Source organism: Amphiura filiformis, chromosome 6 (genome assembly GCF_039555335.1).
Source record: "Amphiura filiformis chromosome 6, Afil_fr2py, whole genome shotgun sequence".
Classification (NCBI taxonomy): domain Eukaryota; kingdom Metazoa; phylum Echinodermata; class Ophiuroidea; order Amphilepidida; family Amphiuridae; genus Amphiura; species Amphiura filiformis.
In genome coordinates, this window is record NC_092633.1 from 61669507 (window position 1) to 61686993 (window position 17487).

A 17487-nucleotide genomic window follows, 5' to 3' on the forward strand; every position below is an offset into this window, starting at 1 on the left:
GTCATTTGGAATTCTAAAAGAAAACTCTGGAACTGACGTTTACTTCTTTGAACTTTGAACCATTTTACATTCATGTTGAATGTCAGTTTGTCATTGCAGACAAAAAGACTCTTGAACTGTTGATGTTATTGACTGTTGGCACATTGCCTATTTTGAGTGTTCTAAACCAACAGTGTCATAAGCTGTTAGATTGGTTTCTGCAAGTCAGTTGTTAGTAGTAGTTGTTTAGTAGTGTTATCCTCACTTCCTTGTGAGGAAAGTGATCCTTTTTTTTTTCTTTAAAAGACAAAAAGAGAGAAAGAGGTAGTTACGCCAGTTGATTCATAGTTGTGTGCCCTTAAGGTGCACTGAGCCTGGAGGGACTCTCTCTCTCTGTCTCTGCACTCGTGGAAGCTACATGTGCCTGGTTGTGATTATCACATTAGATTAATCCCTAATCCTTTTATTGGCGATGCCCCGTTACACGGGCATAGATAACATGAGTCATTACATGTACATGAGTACTGAGTAGGCCTATAAGTATTACAATTATTATACTCAACATATGTCATGGAAATGTGGGATGCAAACTTGCAAAGGATGTTGTTCAGTGGTGTGCGCAGCACATTGAAAGGGGGGGGGGGGGCAGGTTGTTCAGTTCCCCCGAATGGAGTCTGATTAGGAGCAAATTTTGATGTTTTTAACGTTTTTCCCCCGAATGACCAACAAAAGTGGGGGCCATTTTACCCTTCCATGTTTTTGGTCGTACCACATGCAGGGTATGTTACTGTTAGCCCCATTCTATCTAAAATGTAGAGATCTTATTTTTGATGATTTTTGTAGACTTTGAATCACTAACAGTGCCTTTAAGCAATTTCAATTAAATTTCTTTACACTTTACTCTTGGGGATTAGTAATATTTTAAATTTTCAGATTATTTGTTCAAAATTAATTTATTTTAAAACTGATTGCAGTAAAACAGATGGCCATTTTTCAATTTAAAATTTGCCACAAAAAAAAATACTAATTTTACTTCAAATATGTGTCAGATTTTGCTGCAAGTCATATGCACGTCTGCCAGAATGGAATTGTGAATATTTGAAAGGAATATCCCTGAGCAAGGTTTAACATATATTTTAATCATACTGTGGATAAAATGAACTTTTGATAAATGCCAATAGGATGTCTGTGTAGAATTCTCTATAGTCTTTCTATAGTGCATTAATGCCACAATTAGTCAATTTATATTTCATGTAGTCTGTTAACAATGTTTTGGGTGTTCTGTTGTGTGTTTTTTTTTTTGGGGGGTTAATTGGTGCATAGAGCTAGTATTAAAAATGTTAAGAACCTGTTCAAGACCAACATTGACTCATTAAGAGTGGAAATTAAAGTAAATTTAACTCCCCCTCCAGCTTTGACATTCAGACTTGTTCTTTAGGCAGCATACATGTTGTTCAAATGCTTGGAGTTACTGTTGGCAATGACTTTTTTCTGCTGTGACTTACAATCATGTAGTATTGTGAACTTGAGAAAATGAAGAGAGAAAACATTTGTAAGTAAATTTTATGAAAATATTTATTATTATTATTATTATTATTATTGTTATTATTATTATTATTATTATTATTATTATTATTATTATTATTATTATTATTATTATTATTATTAGTGTTATTATTATTATTATTATTATTATTATACATTAATTAATGGTTTCAATGTATTCCATTATTTCTAGATGATTAGAATCATTTATTCTGTAGTTAAAGTCATAATGTACGATCTTATAATATGAATTTGGTTAATTTTTTCAAACCTGATTTTTTGGCATATTTGTAATGTTTACATGTCACAACTTGCACCTAAATGGAATCAGCCAAATTTGTTGTGTTTGTAGGTAAACAGAGTAAAGTTCGACATAAAGTCATAATTCAAGAAATTATGACTTTATGTCCGCCCATAGAACTGTGTGTTAAACAGCCAAAATAACAAGCAGTGTTTCTTTCACGTTACCTTGTTATTTCAGCTCAAAATGGACATTTTTACTAGTATTATTTCAGCATTTTGAGTATATAATGACAAATTTAAAATTTGAAGGAAATCGTCCATTAAGCCTTTAATTTAAATATTTTGTTCAGTTATCAAGATCCAAAACATGCTCATTGCTCAAGACATAGTTCTTTACCCCCAATATGCTTGTAAGCAAATAGAATGACATCTGAATATATCTGGTACAAAAACTCATACTCCATAACTTGAGGTCAGCTCCTGAACCATGCCTGTTGAATGGATATGTTTGAACGATGTCACAAGAGATGATGCTATTTTGGTTCTTAGTGCAGTGGCAGTTAGCTTGTTATGAAACCATGCAGTAGTCATTCAATAATTCTGTATTCCTCTTGAGTGTTAATGAACCAGACATAAAGACTATGCAAATAGGTTAACTTTATTCTTGGCTGTTTCCTTGAATTAACATTGTGATGTCAAATGCACTTTCATTTCAACATATTATTTACATTATTTATTTAAACCTTAGCTTACTGAACTCAAAATAATGCAGCAGGGTGGTGGTATTTCTTCCATAGTACAATGCACCAAAGTAATAATAAAGTATTAACAAATCTTGAGGCAGTAATGCGAATAAAAAATAAATAGCAGAATCAAAAATATTTAATCGTCTTTCTTTTTATTTATTTGATTCATTGATTGATTGATTTACATTTATTTGTTTGTTTGTTTATTTATTTATTTATTTATTTATTTATTTATTTATTTATTTATTTATTTATTTATTTATTTATTTATTTATTTATTTATTTATTTATTTTATAAAGTAAATAAATAAATTTACATGATGTATGCATGTTTAGCAATATATTTTGAAGTCTAGGCATTGTACTTTTCCATTTATTTTTAGAATAAATTATTCACCATCACCATTTAATAGTTCCCCAATAATACTTAACCAGTTGTCATCAAAAGTACAACACATTAATATCTATAGACTTGAAAACAAAAGATCTTTTATGAAAATGATTAGATCATCATGCAACCTTATTAGTCATCAGTGCATTGTTTATTTTTACAGCCACCCCAGATTTGATCAATAACAAGCTAAGCTAACTTGATGACACCTTTGCTCTGTTTAATGCCAGACAGACACAGGATGATTTTGTTAATTATTGCCAGAAGATATGATTTAGGTCAAAAATGTGGTATTCTTTGCCAAAAATGATAAAATTATATTAGTAACAATTGTCAGGAAGGTTTTCTGGCAAAACAATGATCCATAATAAGGTAAAATGAAAGAAACCATACTTAGTACCTTGGCTGCTTTAACTGTGGTGTTCTATGGGGGATTTGATCCATAATTGCTCTGTTGTCCTGCAAAAACATCAAATATACTACGCTGATTCCAATTAAGTGTAAAGTTAGGACATAATTTGTAAACATTTATAAATATTTCAAAAAATAAGGTATGAAAAAATTAACCAAATTTATTTAAAAAGATTGTACATTATGCCAGACACATGATAATATTGTTAATTAAAGAAATCTATTGATTGTCTTATAATTTGAATGGATTACCTCAACACTTATGCGGACAAACTCAGTTCAGTGTTACTTACAAGCTTGATTAAGTAGCCTGGAAATCCCTCATCTCTCATCACTTTGGGTTGCATTTGAATGTGAGTAGGTGTTTTGGCTAGACAAAGGATTTGTGCACTATTCTTGGCTCAAATTTCTACCTTCCTGTAACACAAGGGAAGTCTAGGTATATACGGAGTATAAGGCAAGGTTTGTGTATGTGTGTTGTGAACAAAAGGGCTATGCTGCAAGTTTAAAATCCAACAAGAAACAAGATTGTTACGGTAGCACACAATATGCAGGAATATTGCAGATTGAGGTTGGATTAGGAAAGCCTCCGACGAGCAACACAGAGCTGCTTGCATATAAGGCTGCATATAGTACAGATGAGGCAAATTATATCAACGTGGTTGCACTTAGCCTCTGCATTGCTAAAATAGTGGATGTGTACTTGCTTTGCACTCAAAATAACATTTTGGATGAAATATGCTCATTACGACTGGAAACAAGTGTATATGCTACTACACTTCATCTGTGATCAAAGTTCATTGATGTTATTGACATAATACGTCTTGTATGTAATGTGTGATGGTTCTCCGCCTGAGCGTTTTGTACGCTATGAATTTGATAACGATGCAGCATAGTCTTGACTGAGACAGCGTGCACTTAGTGTCAAAACGTAGTCGGGTACACAAAGGCTAGTGATGACTCGTGAATAACTAATAGCTACTGCCCGAAATTTTGCAGAGATGTTTTATTGCTATATATCACACATGAAGTGATGTTTTCAGGGCAGAGATTGTGAAATTGAGCTAGGAAAATTTATTGAATTTATCACCAAGCTAAGAAAAAAATATTGGAAAATAGTGATGATAATGAACCTCATTATTTATTAAAATCCAGCTGAGGGTAGTTGCTTGCTGTGACTCGCAGGAAGAAAAAAATGACTATGTATGCAGCATAACATGATCAATGGTTACATTGTTATTGGATCTACTCGGGTATAGTACTATAGTAGCAGCACATCACATTAGAAACCCTTTTTTCACCACACACACCGCATGAAAACAAACAGCCTCATCGAATCAAACAGGTTTTCCTTGTGTATGTGTGTTGTGTATACCTAAGGCTTAATCCAAAATTCAGATTGGAGTTGATTAAATCAGCAGGATGTTGTTTGAAGCGAGTTAAGTGAAGCTACGTGTATGTAGTGCAATCTACTCTTAGATGTCACATTCATAACTAGCCATCGGATGAGATCTCATTGTACATATAGAAACTCTTTCCGATGCCATCTTTGCGATGTTCGTATGATCATTGTGTATCGTATCTATGTGCCTCATCATTTTGGGCACCTTGGATTATATTCTTGACCTTTGACCCCTTGTGAGTGGATTATTATAACCGGCTACTATCATGGCTTCTGTGTTTCAGAGTCAGCAGATTCAGAATGAGTACGACGAACAACGGATGGTAGAAAATTTCTTTGAAGATGTCATCAACATCGCTGAGCAGGAGGCTGAGAGCCTCAAATGCGAGCAGAATGGGTAAGTTTGAAAAGTCACTCAAATATGTCAAATTTACGTATGAGAATGATGTTAGAAGAGTATACCGATGGAGGATGTGTGCCTCAGAGAAGAGTAGCATCAGGCTCTCAGATTTGGCTATGGGTCACAAAGATGTGAACAGAGTACATGTGTGACCAATTTTTCTGTCTGATCGTTTGTCTCTGCCTGTGTTTACTTATATGCACAAACAAACATGCGCTAACCCATACAAACATGCACACCCCAACACACAAATATCTCCACCCCCACCAAAATTACAAGTGTGTGTGTTTTAATCAGGCAAGCTGGGACAAAATGACCAACTTGCAAAACTTTCACAAACTTAGATTAGAAGCAAGCATGGACCAAATGAGGTCACCTGTATATGACCACTGTAGGGTCCCCGGTTAGGGGGGGGGTCTCCATAAACCTTGCACTATGGGAAAGTGGCACCCTCAAGACTCCTGTTTTTAAACTCTTTTTCCGTTCCAGGGACCCACATTGGAGTCCCTATGAAGTTCCCAGAGACTTCAGCTAAATTTTCCTCCAAATACCCCAAGTTAGCTTCAAAAATTTGCATTTTAGGGTATACATTTAGGCATGAGAGATATTGACTGGCATGGTTTTGTTGGCTAAGTGTCCCCAGTTGGGTGATAAAAACACACAAATAATCCATGAAAGTGGGTGATTATGAACATACACACCCCAATCCATCACACACACACCCCCCTGTTTGTAAATACCTCATTCTGCATACCTATCCAACCGAGGACGCCCACACCCGATTTTTATTGACACACCGTGGGCATATCCCAAACACACCCAACAATTTCCTATCCAACCGTGAACCATGGCCGTCCTGAACCCCCTAACATGGACCACTTTAAAATTTAAAAAGCATTTTTACAATATTTGCATTTTAACCATGGACGTCCACGTTGCAGGTGTGTCCACGTTTGTGATGTGTGTATATCCTAATGTAGGTCCACGTTTGTAGATAATTACAAACGCACCCACCAAACACACCACCACATTTATATAGCTTCCCTGCATACTCCCACATAAAGTTTCAGCAATAGGTTCCTACCTGATACATGTTTAGTGAAAGTGGAAGGTGTTTTTAAATATATAGGCATTGCTGTCAGTATTTCCTGTTTTTCAACTTCAAAATTGATTTAATAATTGTGCAAATATTGATCATAGAATGCAGCAACCCATTTTCAAAAGAAAGCCGGTGCCATTTCTGAAGGATACTAAACTTTTTAAAAACCGCATGGTAGAAATTTAAACTGGTAGTGTTTTGAAATAACCATTAGTGTTACAGGTTTGGTTCACAGTAAGGTTAGAGTTTAATCCCAAATAAATATTACCCTTAAACCAAAAACTATTGAGGAAGTGTAACAGAATATTGCTAGCTTTATTTTCACAGGGAAATTTAAATAGTGTGAGAATGTAGTCCTGTCAATGGTCCCTCAAAGCACTATACTCAATGTGAACTCTGGCTCAGCAAAAGAACATTTTTGTTTTGTGGACTATAGTGTGTATTTTGCAGGGTATTGAAAAAGTATGTCACATGGGAATCAACTTGCATTCAGGTGATATTGGATATTTTGGGACATAATGCAACAGTGAAAATAAAATCTCATGTGATTATGGGTGAATGTATAATGCTCTATGGCCCATAGCCTCATTCCAGTGGCATAGTTCAATAACCTGCATTCAATAATCACAGCTTACTCAAGTTGACCTTGTGTTGTGGAATACAAGTTTTTAGCGTTCCCAGCACTTTCAAAGTGAGTGTACATGCAATGTTAGTGGACTCTTTACTGATAGATGATCATAATTATTATTATTAAGAACCTCTTCTTTGCATTGATTCACTTGGTGAAGATATTTACTGAGTTTTTACATACTTAGCTGTGTTCACTCTTCAAGCATGATTTTCATAAGCAAAGAAGGGGCATGTCCATTTTTTTGTGAAATTTATTAACTCCCCCCCCCCCCTTGAAATTCACTTTTTCCTACCAGGAACTTGATTTTTTCCACCATATTTTAAATCTCCAGTTCCAGACAATCTTCACTAGAAGGGGGTAAATGTAAAACTTCTTGAGTGACCACGAGAGTAAAATGTGGCAAGTTTAGCTATACTGGGAGGATGGTGCCAAGATAAATTGATATGGATGACAAATTAATCAGGGGTGAATGGGGAAGAGGCTTTTGGTGGTACACAGGGGGTGATTGACTTCAGCATATGAAAAGTTTGTAATTTCTTTCTTTTAGGTTGCTGGAAAATAATTTTTCAACAGGAATTATTAATACTTTCAAAAAACTTTTTTTCTGTTGGGTGGGTGAATGCTTGCCCTGTCCACTTAGGATTTATTTGCATGATACCAGTATGCATTGCCAAAAGCAGGTTTTTTTTCATTTGAAGGTTGCAGTCACATAATAATATAAATATGGACAAATAGCCACAGTTCAAATAGAATAAGCAAAATCAAAGGCAGTCAGGGTTGTGTTATGTATTGAAAAGTTACCAGACTGTATCAGCTTGGAACCCTTAGGCATACTGGAAATCATATCAGCTTTATGAAAAAGGTCTACCTTGACATTGAGTGCCCTTAAGAGGCGCTACACTTTTTGAAATCCATGTTCAGGTGTTACATTGTTATAGCAGGTAAAGAGCTTGTATGGCTTAATAAATGCCAATCAAAAGTTGTGAGAATATTTCAGAAATTTAACAATCATATTGGCCCAGATTCTGATGTGAGGTTAATATATCTATGAAGAATTGAAAATATAAATTGAAATTAAAAGAAACAATAAATCAGTGTTGTGATGAATCAATATATTTTAAAACATTAAAATTCAGATAAGTTATGTGATCTCAAAGGTTGGTAGGTCTGATATACAGACAATAGCGATGAACATCTAGTAAGTATAATTACTTTCAAAGCAATTTGTTATGGAAAACTTTGAATAGATCTTAAGCATGTGAGCACTATTTTTAACCATATAAGGACTTTGTTGTCCACTGGAAAATTGTCTTGAAGTTGAGGAATGTAATTAGTGTTTGTCATTCAACAACGTCTCTGTGTAAATCACTAACTTTACCAGAACACTTGACATGAATTTGTCATGCAAACATATTACAGGACCAAATCAGTGCTATGGAGATGACAGAAGATGCTTGTCTCACATCCATGTATTCATGACAGGAAAAGTAAAGATGAAACTTCTCTCAGCAATGTAACATTATGGTTATAATGACCGAATCATTAAATAATCGTGTCACGTGATTCTAGACTTGTTGTTAGAGTTAGTTTCCAAATTATCTGAGAACATTACTAGGTCAGAATTGTCATCAAGGATATCATCATTCCTTTTAAGTAGTATTATACGGTATAGATGAATACTTTAGACTAGAGCTATTAATTTTTCCTAAACGTAGCAGTGTAGTAGACTTGTGGTGTGTATCATTTGCCGTTTTAAGGCTCTATACATTAAACCCTTTTAAATTTGCTTTAGTAGCAAACATAATAACCTTCATGGACATTTTTGCCATACAGTATTACTTCTTGTCACTAACAAGCAGGGGTGTGATTTGTCTGGATTTTCCCAGATTTTTTGTGGCCAAAATTTACGCAATTTTATTGATTTTCAGCTCATTTTAGGGTATTTTGCCCAATTTCACACAGTTTTTATGGATTTTTTTTACTATTTTCTGGATATTTTACAAGCTTTGAATCACACCCCATGTAACTAGGCAGGAGAAATATAATTTGAAATTTTGGGTCTAGTTTATATATTGTACCTATTTGTTAAATGCATAAATGCAACCAAGCTTTATTGATATTATAGTGGTAAGAGCACTGGGCCAGAAACCGAGAGGTCCCGGGTTCAAATCTTTTTTCCCTTGGCCAACTTTTCGGAAAGAATGCTTTGTGTTTGGTCCTGTCTCCATTGTCATCATCAAGCCTAAAAAAGTTTTTATTGCCTTTTCCAACAGCCTCAAAAGTCTGATGGAATAGGGTCACTTTGTTTGTTTTGTTTTTTCCACATTTGAATTTCACATTCTTGGTATAAATTTGCCTGTTTGTAATTTGTACCGCATAGCTGTGATATTTAAAAAAATCAGCTTGACACATCATTATTGTTTGCCATCGTATTTTGTGGTGAACTTGCGTTTTTTCATATTGAATATGGCAACATTAATTTTCAAACAAGAAGGGCATTTAAGAAAATTGCAAACCTTTTTAGATCTCATGAAGGTGGCAGCAACATAAATCACCCAATGTATGTTAATATTAAATAATATCACAACTTGCTGCATATCAGCGGATGTATCATTTAAAAATGCATACACGCTGTCAAATGAGTATATATATTTCAGCATGCATTGGGCTTTGCTGCAGATAGGACTGTCATTGAGGATTTGTATGTCATAGGAAAGTTTGTTACACCGTTATGTTAGTACATGTTTTCAGGGTTTTATCGAAGTGTGACAAATTTGGCATTTAGCTAGATTTTAGCGAAGTGTGAAAAATTTGGCATTTAGCTAGCCTAGTAATTATGAATAAAAAGTTATTGTACTCATTCTGTTATGTTTGGCATGGGGTTTTCTTAATATCAGGAAGAATGTACTGTATTGAGTTGAAATAGTATATAGCATATTATTCAAATTCACAAAGTAGCTTAATAACTTGAGTCTTTGACATTCACTCTTTAGGTTATTTTTAAATGTGATTTGAGTGAAATTGAAAATGAAATTTCAATCAGAAAGTTTCATGAACTTCTTTTTTGATACATCATGAACAAACACCATCAAAAGAAGTTCAGTATTGAATAAAGACTACTTTATAGAAGCTCCAGGAAAAATAGTGTTGACATCTTCTTGATCAAAGCATTTTTTCACACTTGATGAAATTACTGACATTCATGGCAGTAGAGTCTGCTGAAACAAATTATGCCCCAAAGTAATGTAAGATCTAATTTAGAAGGAAAAAATATTCTGGTATTGCATAATAAAATGTTTGTAATGTCAACATACTATTCCTTGTATTGAGATTTATAACTACTATACAGATGAACTTTCATGCAAATATGAATATTATTGTCAGTAGTCAGTCCAAACCAAATAAAACATTTCTTTGCAATGAATGCTGTTGAAAAGTTTTCCCAAAAGAGAATTTTAATATGTAAATATTTAGTCTCCAGTGCCAAATTACCTTTTATTTGTAGGAGGTACTGAGGCAATTCATCATAATAGGAAATCTAGACAGGATTGGTATAGTGAAGTGGAAGTGGGTCCATCTATAAAAAGACAATAGGATATGCCATTGGCACAATACACATAAGAGAGTTCCTGAAACAATTAAAGTTTGAAGGCACATATAGGTGACATTTGGAGTGGCTGATATGTAGGTGTATATCAAATACTACCACTGTGCCAAATTTTGTGGTTTTAAGGAAACTTGCACAATTTTATCCAAAATCTGCTGAGCTAATTGTGCAAATCATAAGTCATTGCATTTTACAAGATATTGACAAGATTTGTCAACATAATCAAGATGATTCATTTTCTGAACACTAAGAAATACTCAGAGCATGTTTTAAACAGAAAAATAGAACAGACTGTATAAAATATACTGATCAGAACGTCTTGTTGGAAGCCCGGGGTTGGAAGCAAGTCGGACGTACAGTTTTCTTAATACATGAATTTATATTTTCTTTGTATCTTATTATTTTTATAGCAATAATCAATGTGATATATATTGTGATTATAAAAATGTTATTGAGCAAAATATTGGTATAAATAACATGTTCAGCACTTTTAAAGCGCTTCAGACTCGAGTATTATGCGTACAATATTGTATGTACAATATATACGTTATTTAATCTATTGCCATTCTATTTCCAGTAATGTTTAAGTTCTAACGAATGTTTGATGACGAAAAATCGATAATATGTTACATACAATACCTAGCAGAAATATATTATCGATTTTACGTCATCAAACATTCGTTAGAACTTAAACAGTACTGGAAATAGAATGGCAATAGATTAAATAACGTACATATTGTACATACAATATTGTACGTACAATAAAAAGTCTGTATACTGCTTTAGTCAATATTAGCTCATGAACTACATTGATTATTGGTCAATACAAGACTGTGATGTACCCATTTACTTTGTTTGCTTTTAAAATATTTCATGAGAGATGGGAATTCCCTCACATGTTATCACAATAACAAATTCAGTCATATCTATTATTATCCTGGGAATTCCCAGATAACTACAATGTGATTATTGAAGTCCATCTTATGAAAAACATGTTGCTATAAAATAGGAAGACTGTAAAAGAATGAGCTATTAATAGAATGGTGACTTTCCAGTTTGTTGTTACTATAGAACTGAAATGTAAACATGACTTTGGGGCAAATTTTATCCAAGTTTTATATTGAGTTGTTAAATGTGATTACATCTTCAAAGAAAGTCACTTGTGCTACTAATCCAGCCAAAACTTAGATTTGGAGTACGCCAAAGTGCTCATCTACAGTGGCCTGCATGGGACATGAGTTTAAATACTACTTCAGAGTAACTGATCAGCAACAAGAACCTTTGGTCGAGTATTCACTATAATAAAGAAAGTAATTAAAATTGTAAAGGAATGATTGCTATCATATAATGTCATACATGTTAAAGCATTGTTCATCATACTATACCTTTCATTAAATAATGCATTTGTTGTTAATTATATATCAGTGTGTTTGTTATATGTTGTATGAACTTTGAAGAGGTGATTTTGGCCTTGGGTATTTCCTACCCATAACAATACAAAGAATTTTAAAATGCATGTATTAATATGAAAACCGTATGTTTGATTAGCTTCAAACAAAATGGCATATTAATCTGTGTACTCAATGAATCTGTTTTGAATATGCTTAGAGCATTTGCCTCATGATCTACCTTAAATGTGCTTATCAATGTGTATTCAATGAATCAGTTTTAAATATGCTTAGAGCATTTGCCTCTTGATCCACCTTAAGTTTATAATTAAATTACATTTTCATTTGTCAACTGCAAGCTTACTACCAGATAAATGTCTTGAGTAAAAATCCTGAACTCAATGCGATCTGTACACATTGCTAAAGAAGTGTGTTTTGTGTAATGAATATAAGAAAATACTCATCAGTTTGGGATCTGTACCAAAAACACACTTACGTTCATGATGTTATTTTGAGGTTTAGCAAGTATTTGCAGGAAAACCATTTCCTGATGTTACTGTGGATTAGTAGTTGAAAGTTGAAAGTGATGTGATCAAAACACAGAATGAAACCAGTTTAGTATCTCTGTGACACAATTTGAACTATTAAATTATACCCAAGGTGAAAATTGTTAAATTGGGGTACAGGCAATAAAAAGAGCATAAAATGGTAAAATATCCAAGAAAACCTGCTTCCTAAAAGCTCATTTATGTTGAATAATACTTTATAGGGAAGAAAGGATTTCAACATAGTACCCAGACAAGTTGATAATGATAATTTTTTTAAGGCAAAAAAAAAAGCATAAAATGGTAAAATATTACAGGAAATCTGCTTTCTAAAAGCTCAGAATGTTGAATAATACTATATAGGGAAGAAAGGATTTTAGCATAGTAATCGGACAAGTTGATGATGATAATTTTTTTTTTAAGTGACCTTTTTTTGGGCCTAATGGTCAAAATTTTGTGGAAAAGTTTCTCCAGTGTTTCTCTTCATCATTGTTTTTTATGGGAAAGGAAACTTTCAGGTATGGAAACAAATGGTGAATTCAGAAATCGCATTCAGGACTGGGAAATATTGTAATCTGGAGGGAAATTTTTCCCTTTTTTTGGATAAAGAAATACATACAAAATTATGGGAAATCCTGATATTGGAGGGAAATTTGTCTACATTCCCAGGAAATGAGCATTTTTTGCAGGCCTGCGAAACATTCAAAACAGGTGATAAAAATATTTATATAAATCATTTACCCAATTGGACAACCAAATTGCGAGGTTGGTAACTCCTCTATACTTGACCATAGCCCTTTTTAGGGCGCACCATTAGATTTCCAGGGGGGCATGGGAGTTTTTGAAGAAAAAAACTTCGCCCACTAGTGAGAAAAAAAAAAACTTTGCCCACTAGTGAGAAAAAAAAAAAAAATTTTGCCTCACTGATAAGTAAAAAAAAAAAAGATTCCCCCCACCCAACTTTGTATAAAAATATACATTAAAATTGAAAAAAATAACTTCGTTACCATGCATGTAAAAAAAAAAATTTTATGCTCTTGGAGGAAAAAAAAAAAATTCAGGCCATGGCAAAAAAAAAAATTCTGCATGACCCAAACTCCCATGCCCCCCTGAGAATCTAATGGTGCATCCCTTAGGGTCTATGACTTGACCAAGTCATCTTCGCGTGTATGCATAACCTTTGGAGATTCAATCATATAACCTAGAGACAGAAATGCATATTGTTGCATTGTTATTTTTGTCTGGGATGAGAATGGACAGACAGATATTATTGCACAGAGAGACCTATATGATCACAGGCATTGTGCTATTCTATTTGAAATCCAAACTCCCCCTGTGGAAGACATGGCCAAAGTCATCCACAGAGGGAGTATGGGTTTCAAATAGAACATACAATTGGAAAACTTCCATTTGGAATACTCTATGCAGTGGGAGGTATGGGTTTTAAAATAATGAACCCTAACCCATTCCATTTGAAAAACATATGCCCAGGGAATCGGATCAGTAAGCCTTATCATAGATAGTGAAGGCCTGATCTAGAAAGTAGCCTAAGGATCCTATATCCCAGGTATCTGTCTAGGATTGGTGACCTGATTAGTGACCATCACAAAGGCTGCTATTACAGTGGTCCTGTACAAATTATATTTATTTCATTGATTACTGGTCATTTAGATGCTAGTCAACGTAGTCTGTCAAATTTGTCTGTAGCACACTAAATGTAGATGTCCATTCTAATTAATTGATTAATCAAGCAGTCTGTATTATATATTAGTCCTAATTGATTTAGGAAACATTCACAATACTTATATTCATTCAAATTGCTCCTTGTGTTTGTTCGCATCTGTACATCTAGAAAACTTGTGTCATCCAATCAATGTTTCAAGTAACACTATATTTTTAGTTAAGTTGATTTTTTTTACAAAAAAAGATTAAAATTCAAAGCTTGTTTACATGCAAATATCAGGTGGGACTTGATCAGTTTCAATATTCAAAACGTATATATATTTACTGGAGGCATTTTGTTCCCAGTATCTCTGCATTATTTTATTTTTACATCAGCCATATTTTTGTCATTTTAAATAAACATAGATTATTAGATGGGACGTAATGAAATTAGCATAGTATTTTATATCATCATTTTAATTCCTCCGAGTGTAAAGGTTAACTGGCTATTTAGCTTCTACACACTTGCCTCTTGAAACATGCTCAAGGAAGATGGCTAACTGTGTTGCTTAGATCCATCCGAGATAGAGTGCATGTTTGGGTAGGACTGTACATAGTAGCTTCAACTACTGAATAAGCATGCATGGAGCAAGGGGGTAATCCCGGGTTTAAGTGTAATGCATTTTGCTACTGGCATGAGGCTTGACAGGAAGTCCGACCAAGCTATTTTTCATCATATTCATGCAGTGTAGTTTATTTCACCATTGGAAAATACATCGGTGCTATATGATGGAGGTCTGTTTGGTTTGGATTGTAGCCTTTTTGTAGGGAGGTTAAATTTCAGGTAGGTTTCAGTTGATGTATGTGTGTTTAGGTTTATGTACGTCATGCTGGAAATGGCCGTAAAGCTTCCGTAATATTGTAGGAGTGGCAGGAGGAACTTCTGCTGATGTACCATTTGTAATCTAGTTCAGTACCACATTTCCTTCATATTATTGTCACTGATGTGGTGGCAGACCCTGATGTGCGCCAACGGGCTAGGCCTGGTCCACATGTGACTTGAAATAGCATTTTGTACAAATGCAAATAAGCGAGGGTAGATTACAAACTCACTCATCAACTCTCATGCTTCATACATAACACGTTCGTGTAAGAATGTTGCAACCACTTTACATTCAATGTACGAAAGTGCATTGGATGCGTGCTTCAACTATTCAGTAGCCAAATGTGTTCATAACTGTGGCTGTCAGCTGAGCCCTTATTACAATTTCAAATACCAATACCCACAAATCCCTTTTAATCATCTTGCCGACATATTTTCTCATCAAGACACAGAGCGAGGGTAAACTCTGTGTGACCCCAACATACAAAGAGAGATGATCAGGTGTGGAATTGTCATCAAGCACTGGCATTTACCTGGAGGATGCGATACTCTATAAATGTTTGTTTATTTATATGTTTATTTGTTTATGATTATTAAAGGTTTCTCAAGTTAAATTTTTTAGAATTAATCAAAAAGCTATGGATAATTTGCCCAAAATAAATGATAAAATGCTTTCAAAATTATTTGTGTTTAATTTGTTTCGGCACTTCTATTTAGTAGGATATTTTAGCATCATTTAAAAGGGCATTTTGTGATCCACAGCCTCATCCCCTCACTTTTCTCAAAAAAAGATGAGATTTTTATATCACTGGAAACCTGGCTACAGAATGTTTATGTGCAAAAAAAATCTTGATTTGTTTAGCAAAAATATCGCCAAATTAAAATTACGTTCTGGTGCACCAGAACGAAATTACAACACTAGCCTATGGAGCTGTGTAATACACATAATCATGCAGAACTCGCAAACAGAAAATTAGATTCAACTGAAATTTTGGGAATAAGCTTTTTTCCCTGGGGGGGGGGGGGTACTCAGTACAAATGACCATACTGGGGCGTGCCGCAAACATGGGTAGCATTTTCGGCCTTCTGGTATATCAATGACCCCTTTTTTAAAGCCTATTTTGGTATATGAATGGGTCCTTTTTCAAAATTTTCTCAATTTTTTGAAAAACAGCCCAATTTTCCTTAATCTATCCAAAATTTTCAAAATTTTCCCAAAATTTTGGGAAAATTTGTAAAAACTACGACAATTTTGGTTAAATTCGGCTGAAAATTTTGACTTTTGGTATATCAATGGGTCCAAATTTCTTGAAAAATTGGTATATTTATGGGTCCACTTCCAAAATCTCTGCAGCGGCACGTCCCTACCAAAACCAAACTTGAGTACCCCCCCCGGGCTTTTTTCATGGATATCTATGAAAAATGCCATAAAAAGAGGATGCCTTTTTAACTGTTCTGAGCATTTTTTTGCAGTTTCTTATAGGCCCTATTCACTACACCTACACATCAAAGCCTATGGGTACAAATATTTTCATAGGCTTTAAAATTCACTATGAAAAGCGTAAATTTTTGTTCAAAATTCGTAGTTCACTAAATTTAAACAATTTTGCCGCCTCCTGCTTTTACCCCTAAAATATGCACATGAAAACGCTAGATATAAGTAATTTGTGAACTTAAATACCAGTGAAAATGAATAGATAACAGTAATGTAATTTGAAATTGCAATTTGTAACCAGGACGCTCCTTCCATCTTGAGCTCTGTAGATAGATAAAGGTCTTGGAAAAAGAAAATTACAGGGCAATATCATGAATGCAGTAACACCACATTTCTTTGTATTCTTAGCAGGTCCTCCTTGCAAATAATAAACCAGCTGGTGATGGTGATTATGGCCTGTAGCATCGCCATAGAGATGTTATTGTATTCCACAAGAAAATACAGGAGGATTTTGATCTCATCTTGTCTGTATTCAATAATATTTATTCAGACAAATGAAATGATATACTTTTGCATTTATTTGATTTGATGTTGCTTGTTTGTTTCATATAATATATAAAATAAATGTGTCTTTGACCTGGCATTGCGATTATTTGATTTTTAGAAAAATCATGGAATGCATGATTGAACACCTTATGTTAGTATTTCTTTTATTTTTCAACCACGAAAATACATGATGTTTATTTATCAGGGTTGGTAAACCAAATTTTAGCAATATCATTGTATTTCTTTATTTGGGGAAAGGACAACTTTGCTCTAAATGCTAAAATTTCCATGCTATTTCCAGATCTACTTGTGAGTGGGCTATTTTTCATTTATTGGTACCATTCTGTCATTAACTGATATCTTTGTGTCAATACTAATTTTACTACTGTTCAAACTGCTAAAACTAGGGAAGAAAAAATGCTTTTATGTCAAAATCTATTGACATTTTAGACAGATAATGATATTTTGCTGGTCTATTGGAAGTCATGCATTTGCCCACGTGTTAACCCAAATATTTAGAGATGCGATTGATTTTGACTGATCCATGTAATTAACGAGAATGAAATATGAAGTG

The 17487-nt window shown here is 34.0% G+C and overlaps 1 protein-coding gene across 1 annotated transcript in view; it reads left to right on the forward strand.

The window, feature by feature from the left end:
* Positions 1 to 17487, forward strand: part of LOC140154686 (unconventional myosin-XVI-like) — a 237582-nt gene that overhangs the window by 182750 nt on the left and 37345 nt on the right. The window contains 1 exon segment of the mRNA XM_072177253.1: positions 5002 to 5114. Within this exon segment, the coding sequence (XP_072033354.1) occupies positions 5002 to 5114 (113 nt within the window).